Source organism: Lepisosteus oculatus, chromosome 27, assembly GCF_040954835.1.
Source record: "Lepisosteus oculatus isolate fLepOcu1 chromosome 27, fLepOcu1.hap2, whole genome shotgun sequence".
Classification (NCBI taxonomy): domain Eukaryota; kingdom Metazoa; phylum Chordata; class Actinopteri; order Semionotiformes; family Lepisosteidae; genus Lepisosteus; species Lepisosteus oculatus.
This window is the reverse complement of record NC_090722.1, coordinates 3,377,252-3,386,835: the sequence shown is the minus strand read 5'-3', so window position 1 is coordinate 3,386,835 and position 9,584 is coordinate 3,377,252. Positions and strand designations below refer to the sequence as shown.

The window sequence follows — 9,584 nt, the reverse complement described above, 5'->3', positions numbered from 1 at the left end:
CTAACCCCTGAATCATCTGTAAATTCAATTTAAAACACTGGCTTCCTAAATGGCGGGAATCATCTGCCTTTAAAACGCAAGCAGCATACTATCGATTTTTTCCTTGGAAATGATCTTTTATATGATAATGCATTTCACTCCACACTTAATAGCACTGTTGTTGCTGAAAGCGAAATTCACCCATCCTCCCTGCAGTCAGACATTTTTACCTGCAAATTGGAAAATACATCATTATTACCTTGCCACTCTAGACCTTCTCGGGTGAACATGTGCTGACTCGGGGTGCTTCTTGAACTTGCTAAACCTGCTGTCCATTGTGGATCGTCCATCGTATCGGCCGGGCCGAGGCACAGCCTGAGCCGCGCTGCTCGAGTGCGGTGTTGGCGGGTATTCGTCTACACGGGCTCCCGACGGGCGTTCAGCCCGGTCCCGTTAACCCCCCCCCCCCCCCCCCCAAAGTACCTACTGGTTCCCATCTCTATAAGTAGCCCAACTGCGACTCATGTTTTCCTGTGATCTGAAAAACACTGCGTTCGGGAAAGACTATTTTATTTTCTTCCCTCATCCTAAAGGTAGGAAAAATATATTCGAAGGTAAAACGTGCATTTTTGTTCGTTATTTGTCTTGTATTAGCAAAACAATATTAGTTTATGAAGATTTGTATAATAACACGTTTATAGGTACGAATCACTACGCTACAATGCAAACCTAATTCTTAGGTAAAGGAAGAAATATAACGGGTTTCAGAATCTCAGGAGTTCGCTATGAGGGCAACAAGTACAGGCTTTGCAACATTTAATTGAGGTTGTCAGGTTTTTAATGAGGTTCAGAGCTCTAAGCGTTGAAAAGGTATTTTTAGAAATGAAATGAAGCGACTTGTCCATTAGCCCCTAACCATACTGTCGAATCATACTGTATCTTGTAAGGATAAGCATATAACCAAATATGTCCCAGAATTAACAGGGGACCTTACAATTAATTATATTAATTTATTTTTAAAACTGATAAATAGTGAATCCAAAAAGATTTGAAATAGATTCAAATTTGTCAGATGTATTTGGAAAGTTTAGATACAGATAACGAGTCTGTTGTAGAGGCTGTGCATTGATATAACTCTCAGAAATGAACACAAGCAAGCAAAGATTTTTTTTTTCTAATCAACGTTCATTTGTTTTATTTGGTTTTCAGGCTCCACATAATCTGAAGAGGAGAAAAACAGCGAACAAGTTACAGACAGGCACACTTCCGGCAGTGAGAGAGGCCAAGAGGCAGAATTCTGGTTTCCCTTCCTTCCGCAATCATACTCAGAGACCCCCAACTTCCTGACCGCTCCCCCATAAACGAATGCGATGAATGGTAATTGATTTCTAACCCCTTTCTTGATGACCTATCAATGTCCCCCCAAATATTATTTGTCCTATAATTTCCTTAATTCTGATAACTCTGACATGGATACTTGTTGTGAAAGGCGCTATATAAAAATAAATTGAATTGAATGAAAATGTTCTAAAGGGGGATTTATTTGCTTTTGCTACAATGGCATTCCTCAAACCTGGGGGAGTTAATACCAGAAAATTCCAGAGGATGGAAAAAGAGGCGTCTGTTCTCATTTATTTTGCGACTGTGAGTTGGGGCTCTTGGTTAAAGACATAAGCAGAGGAGTTATGGTGTTGGTGGTGGACAGTAGTATGCACAATGAGTTTCAGTAAAATGAATTCAGTGGCTCTGGTTTCAGTCTAAAAAGCAGTTCTCAAATCCTACTCCTAAACCAAACCAGCAGGTTTTACATGTAAGCATTAAATCGCAGGTTTCTAAAGACTCAGAGTAGTTTAACTGTAATTCATTGGGAGGCGATGTGCAAAATTAAGTAACGTAGAAAGCATTTGGCACAGAAATGATCAGCCCTCAAGGTGCCGAGTTCCCTTAATTGAGCACATTACTTTCTTAATTATTGCTTAATTGGACATTGCTTATTGCTTAATTGGCCAATAACTTACAAGTGTTTGTAATCTTTAGAAACAGGTGATTTAGTGTGACCTATAAGACTTACTGGAATGGGGCTCACCAGGACCAGGGTTGAAGTCACTTGATCTAATCACAGAATGGTAGATTAAGTTGAAAATCATAAGGTGTTTACACCTATTGATGACAAAAAAGAGCAATAAAATAAGAGCCTGGCATATGAGATCTCATCGTCACTGGTTATTTGGTTCATCTTAACACCTTTCTCCCTGTTAACTACATTATTTGGTTTGTTAGTCCTTTTTTTTTAAAAAAAAAAAGACAGCTCTTTTAAAAAGTAAGATGGACAGAGTGACAGAAATTCAGTATCATTAACTGTGTAGCAAGACGCTGGGTTTCAGAACACCAGCCGTTTAGGTCGATTTTTGTCATGTACAGATGAATAAGGCAACTCAAGGACAAAACATCCCCTTAGTTCCCTGCTTAAGGGTTCCTTAAGGGTCTGACTGAAAAAGTGGACTCGGTGAAATCAAAGTACAGATGAAGGAAACAGTATCTATACTGCTTACTTAAGATTTTTAGTTTTTATAGCATTTTATACAGCCAGAGCCTGTCAGAGGTAATTGAAGTGCACAGTTTAGGTCCCACCTTTGTCCTCCTCTTATTAATTGATAATCTGTTAAGAGCTGTTTAGACAGGGGAAAAGCATTGTACTGATCAACCTGATGAGAGTCTGAACTCTCTTCACTAAAATGTACTGGGAAACCACATACCCACGGCAAGCTCTTTTGTGCTAACCCAGGGCCGAGCGAAAAATAAAGGGGATTCTTAGGATAAGTAAAAAAGCATCTTAATCTGGCGATCAAACACGGTATAAAATGTTCAGATGGAACAGAAACACCAAGGGTGGGGTGGACTGGGGTGGAGAAACTCTGGCACTTGTGGGGTACTGGGGGGGCGGCTATGAAGACTATTTATAGAGCACATGAAAGAATAGTTGAACACAGGAGGAGTTCCCAAACAGAAACGTCTGGAGTATGGAGTGGGATGAGGCGGCAGTTTTTCCAGTCTGATATTATATCAGACAGACCCTGAACACAAGAGGATAAGAACAGAGACATTTCTTTTTTTAGGAATTTTGGTCATGGCAGCAGGAAGGTGCCGTCCGGTTAATACGAGCTGTTCTCTGTTTTGAAACTGTAACGGGGCCTTGGTTGCACAGAGCTTGTGGGAGCCGACACTCCTGACGAGCTGAAAGCAGAGAGGAAGGCCAATTGCCTGTTCTCGTCTCAGTGTGACACTGTTCATGAAGTGCAATCGATTTTCCTTTGTGTTTGTGATACTGACCGATGCAACTGTCTCTACTGTAACATTACACTGCTATTCTGCAATCACCTTCACTATATAATGCAACTCGTTCAGGGGTATAAAGAGTTGAAAGTATTCTCTTACTGCCTGTTATATTTTAAAAGAGGAAATGAATCAGCTTTGTGGACTTTTTAGAGGAGCACTCTATAGGTTGCTTTTTCAATTAACTCTTTTATGAAGAGCATGGCTTCACAAAAAAGCATATTTTGTGTTTCTTGTAATTCTTTGAAGTGATCCCTTTCCTATTGAAGAGAGCTCTGGGATATGCTTTTCTGAAAGTAACCAAGAAGTATACGAGAAGGATCAGGCCTACATGAGCTCAATACATAATGAGTTGCTGGAACGGGAATTGAAAACGAATTAACTGTGATGAATGATCATGAAGCAGACAACTGCCAAACAAAAGCTGTATAATAATGAGTGAATCTTCCCCCTTTGCCCCATGCTTTGAAAAAGTATCAGATCCTGGAAATTTGATTTAGCCTACTGAGTAGCTACAGTATATCATCATCAGTCGTGACTCATCTATGACCAAATTGCCCCCTGAGGTGTACTCATTGTTAAAAGAGATACAGAAGTACTTTCCTAAAAAGAATATGTGCTCTTTTTAGGAAAAGAAAAATGCATGCAGTTTCTTTTTGTTCTGGTTTTCTGTTCTCTATTGCTTGTCTAATGGCAAGACCGAGCACCGACAGTGGAAGATCCCACTTCTAACACCAACATCCCATACTCTACCACCCATATGTAGGTTTCTGCCTATGATTGCGGCCTTATTCCATCAGACACTGCCTGTTAGCCCTCTTCCTCACCGGGAGACACACTGCCAGTTTCAAGAACACATTAAAGCTTTCGTTTAGTTGGTGTCACAGACAAAAAAAAATATGGATGGTTTGGAAAAGGAAAAACAAATGTGTTAAAGCATTTTCATGTCTCATTGGTACTAGCGTTCAGTCTCTAGTTCACTACATCTTACATTTTTCTTTTTTTCTAACCAGTGGGTTTGATTGGCAAACGGAGGGGATGAAAAAACCAAGCACAACTGTGCCGTAGTATTTGAACAGAAAATGTGTCTATAGACGCCTTTCTTTATTTCCCTTGCCTATAAATGAGATCGTTCCTGTCCGCTTTCTGTGTGGAGAAGCGGATAGGATTCTGGGCTTTGACCCAAAGGATTGCAGGCTCATATCCCAGCTGGAGAGACACTGGTGCTGTATCACTGAGCACGGTGCCTCACTCTGTGTGCTCCAGCCTGCATCCAACCGCTACCAAAAGGTTACACCATAAAAAGAAAATAACCTCTGTAAGAGGCTTTGAGGAAAAGCCAGCCAAATACATCAGTCATCTGCTTTGTCCCGCTGACTAACATAAGGACATCAGAATGCTTTTCAGAATTAATCAACCAAGGAATGGGAAACAAATGATTTTCCTTATTATTTTAACCCGTCTTCTTCCAGAGCTTGCACTGCACATGCTCGGATCCAGAAAAGCACTGAACCCGCCTGTCAAACTCATCCAGCTGGTTTCCCTTCCCTCTGTGTATTTTGTTTGGCGGCTGTGGGTTCACTGTTTCAAGATCTCGCGCGTGGGGAGAGGAGAAGTGTTGTCTTGGCTTGCTGTCTTTAACGGCAGGGCCTTTCTCAGTGGCTCTGCAGGCTGTGGTAGCGCACAGGCCTTGCAGGGCTCTGGGAGGAGATACAGCACCGGGGTCGTTTCCAACAGACACGCGCCAGAAAGTGTCACTCACACTGGGGGGGAGAAACCTGAGAAGATCTTCCTGTCAGAGAGGCGGAGGAGACTTTAGTGTTGAGGTATCTGACATACAGGCTGAAATTATGGCTTATAGTCTTATGGCTTCAAGTTCAGTGCATCTCTTTGGATTGGGCGGACTAAGCAAAGTGGCAATAGTTTGGCCAGAAGGCTTTCTTTGACAAAGGCCTCTGGAAACGTGTGGCACAATAAAGGATGAGGGGATGATCTTGCCCAGACCGATCTCATGGGCTCTCAAAGTTTCTTGGCAAGACTAGGCTGGGGCAACAGTTTCGAACTGCCCCTGATCTGCTGAGCAGTGAGGTTCCCGGTGCAGAACAGCTGCCCGGTGTCACCCAGGTGGGGCTACACTGGAGTGGGGGGTTGAAGTGGGTCCCCTCCTACACGCAAAGCACTTTAAAGATCCTTTGGGATGAAAGGCGCTATATACATGGAATTCATTGAAAACAACAGCATTGTAAAGGTGTCAGCCACACAACTGAGTGAGTATAAGTTTTTGGTCTTGTTTCCAGCTCCAATATATTGAAGTAATTCACCCCTCCCCTAATTTTTTTTTTACCAAAAAAACCCACTGTTCATTTTGTAAACCCCTAATCAACATCTTCACATTATTCTGTAGCTGCTACAAAACAAAAAGTCTCTATTCCTTATAGAGGTAAAAAAAAATCAAGAGAAATTCAAAAGCAATACGAATAACAACAATAATAATAATTATTACAACATTTAACAAAAAAATGAACATCTCAGTTTTGGCAACGTTTCCCATCCTGCAACGGGAAGAACAAATGGTGGGGAAAAAAGGAGTTCTAGAAAAAAAGAACAGTGAAACAAAAGTACACAAGGGTACTCCGTTTAGCCGCTAAGTTTCAGCTAAAGAACTTCTCCCGTCACAAAAACACAACACAACTCTTTCTTTTGGTTTCATTTCGCTTCACTTCGGTAAAAGAGCCACAGGAGTTCTGTAAATGTCAGGCTGTAGTGTGCTGGGTTAACCTTTAACACTCATTAGGGTTTAATTCAACTCTGAAGACAGCAGGGACAGGAATCCTCTGGAGACAAATTGGATTTTTTTTTCTTTCCTCTTTTAGGCAGCTTCCCAATTTTTCATCTTCCCTATTTTGGTTATTTTCAAAATTCAGTCAGAGTGAGGCAGGACTGTCCAGTCTGTGTTCTCTCTGAATCCCATCTGTACTCCTATAAGCTCAATGGGTTGACGATGTTTAGCTAATCTAATTTAAGATCAATCACAATAGCCCGGAGCTCTGCTAAAACCATTCTGCACTCTCCACAGGCCCCAAGGTATTCATTGTTTTAGTAAATTAATCTGAATTTTGCATGGTTTAACCTATAGCTACTTTTGCATTCTGACATATCCATTTCCTGAAAGCAGATGAGATATTTTGGAAGAGGGAAGTTTATACTGCCACAAAGAATTATGAATCTGTCTGTGGCTGTGTTTTTGTGGCTGCGATTTCCCTGCTGTGTTCAAGGTTTAAACAGCTGTCAGCAACCACAGAACACACACTCATACAGTGTGTGCTCTCTCTCAACGCACACACGCATTGCTGTGCTTTGGTCATGAGTAAGTGTCGAGGAAAAGTAAAGACTATGAATGTTAAAATATGCGAGAAGTATTTGGTCATTTTCTGGCAGCTTTTTTTTTTTTGGCAAATTTCAGCTCTACCTTTAGAAAGAGAAAGTAATCCATAGAAGAACACTTTGTAACGTCATAGAAAATCTCCTTGAAAATATATCCCATTTTCAAATTCTACTCTTCTCTTAAACGTTAAACGTAGTTTAAGAAAGAAAACGCTCCGTCATTCCATGTCTTAAAAGCGAGAATGTGAACAAAATGCCGTCGGAAATATGTTATTATCACTCTTAATTTTCTTTCATAACTTTTGACAGGAAAATATATTTTTATATATATTGGCTTTGGCACATAAACAGCACGTTACATATCCCCGTGCTTTTTATTCGGCTGTGTAATAACGGCAACCTTTCAAGACAGGAAGTGGAATATGGATTTCTAGAAAAAGGAAAAAAATATCTTTTAAAATATGGCAGAAATAGTTGAAAAAGGAAAGCCATTTAAATTCTACATCTTTGGATATAATTCAGCTTGGTTTCCATACAAAATATTTGGGTAGGGTCACAGACTGGGATCCTTCCACGGGAGCAGTGACGCAGCCACCCGCCATTGCCGCGTACTCACGGCAACAAGGGGTTCCCACGGCGACGGGGAGGCGCCCACCAATCGGCTCGGCTTGGGGTCATGGCGGGGGCGGAGCCTCCTTCCCTTTTCGTATAAAAGCCCCGCGACTCCATCGTCCAAGGTGAGAAAAATCAAACCTTCTTCACGGTGGAAGAACATCATCGTTCTCCCATTTTCACATTTTCATCCTCTCCTTTTTTTTTTTCCTGTCGGGGGGAGGGGGGTGCGTAAAGACCGTTCTGAAAGGGCCCGAACACATTAAAGCTTAAATTTCCTCAGGTCCAACATTTCAAAACGAGCCTTCGTGACGAATCGGCAGGTTTGAGCTGGCTCAGGCTGGGTGGGCTGGCCCGCACGAAGCCGGCTCACAAAAGGACACACTGCGGGTGACGCAGGATGCAGCTCTTGATGAGCACAGGTGTATGTCTATATATAGCTTCGTCTGCATCCGTTTTCTCTCTCCCTCTCTCTGGTCAGAAGGGGGGCGCCGTGTCTGCGATGATGGTGGGTAAGGGTGTCACGGCAGCAGGGGAAAGACTCTGGCAGGAAAGCCATCCCTGGGGTTTTTAGCCTAAACTGAGCTCTGTCACTGACCACACGGAATAATAAATGACAGTGAGGGGGGTGGGGCAACATATCTAGCAGCAGAGAAATCAATCTGAATTCATGGGGCACCCTTTTCAGTTTGGGGGCTCAAGTACCCTGCCTCCTGCTTCTCATCCGTGAGCGGAAGTGAATCCACTCCTCGCGTTGCCAAAGGGCATCGTCAGCAGGATGGAAATCGCGGGGCTTGAAAATCCGCTGTTGAGCACCGATGCGGGTTCTGATCAGCCCCAGGTGCTGAAGGGACGGAGCGGACTGGCGGTTCCCCTGGTCACTCCGGAGGTCAAGGCAAGGAGAGAGGGGCTCTGGTCCAGGGCGATGCAGTCGGGCGGGACTCCGAGGCCGCTGGCAGGCTGGCGCGGGACACTGGCGTTGGCACACGGTGGGGGGTGGGGTGGTAATGGCCTCAGGAAAAGGACTATGGGTGGTTGAGGTAGTTTTCCCTGCAGGGGTTTCGTTCCCCGAAATCGCCCGCAAGGAGCCCTGAAACTGCTTTGGCTTGGACATTCTCGTCGAGGTGAGGTAGCTCTCTTTGGGTGAGGTAAAAGTTTGTTTTGGGGGAGGTGGGGGGGGGGGTATAGGCGTGTCCTGCGGTTCCTCCAAAATACCTGCCCCAAGGCTAGCGTGGCGAGAGACAGAATTTCCCAAACTAGGCCGAATAACAAATGGCTAAGGCTGCAGGCGGCATTTTTCCTGTGAAAGCGCTTCCGCTTGTGTCGCAGGAAGCGCTGGCCTGCGCTGTTGACGCCTTAGATGGCAGTAAGGACTGGGGCGAACTCCGAGCGTTTCGCAGTGCGCGCCTGGGAAATAAACAGACGCCAATCTGGTCCTAAGGCGATCATTCAGGATCTGTATAGAAATATATAGCCACTAGTCTATAATAAGGCTTTGTGTTTTGGAGTGGGGCTCAGACATAAGGAAGACATCGGTTCTTTTGCTCCCCCATGCAGGCGCTACTGCAGGGGGCATCGGGGACCCCTCTGCATCGGGGGCGGAAGAGTAAGGCGATCCCCAGCAGCAGCAGCATGGCCAGGGCTGGGGGAGGGGGGGAACCGCAGCAGGCTGTGTGGGAGAGGAGGGTGGGGAGTTGGAGGCTGGCACCGTGTGCTAGCCAGTGCCCACTCCTGCGCTGGCGCCAGTCTGGCCGGCCTGGTGCTGCTCGATGAGGACCTGGCACTGAGACGGCCCTCCCCCTGGCACCTGCGGGGAACAGTCCCGGTTCTGCTGGGGGGCACAAAGAGGGCAGGTGTTAGCCGTGAAGTGGGGGAGGGGGACACACATATACTGTATAGTTCAGGTGGGGAGCTGCATCAGCATGCGTAGGCTGCAAAGGAACAAGTAATGGGTTTATTCCCTGCTGAAAAGAGAAGAAAGAAAACAACGTTTCGGCTGTGGAGCTTCTTCAGCTGTGAGAAAGACAGGGCGGTAATGTAGGGGGAGAACAAAGGCTGGGAGAGAGGAGGAGCGAGAGGCGGGAGCAGGGGACAGAAAGGGAAGCCAATCAGGAGGTGTGAAGTCAGGATAGGTGATGTGAAGAGAGGTGTGAAATGAAACCTACAATGAATAGAGAGAATTTAGTTATTAATTTGAGAGAAGGGGGAAGGTGTGATCCCAGCTGCAGGATCATTTTAGTTTCTGTTGTCTTTCTGATGTATGAGTTAGGAAAACC

The 9,584-nt window shown here is 44.5% G+C and overlaps 1 protein-coding gene across 2 annotated transcripts in view; it reads right to left on the bottom strand.

The window, feature by feature from the left end:
• Positions 1 to 1,477: 1,477 nt before the first annotated feature.
• LOC102694388 (immunoglobulin superfamily DCC subclass member 3) overlaps positions 1,478 to 9,584 on the bottom strand; it is a 47,486-nt gene continuing 39,379 nt past the window's right edge. The window contains exon 14 of one of the 2 annotated variants that reach the window (XM_069184680.1): positions 1,478 to 9,139. In XM_069184680.1, coding sequence (XP_069040781.1) covers positions 9,023 to 9,139 — 117 coding nt within the window. In that variant the 3' untranslated portion in view covers positions 1,478 to 9,022. The remainder of the gene's footprint in view (positions 9,140 to 9,584) is intronic. The other variant, XM_069184682.1, reaches the window with a different exon arrangement.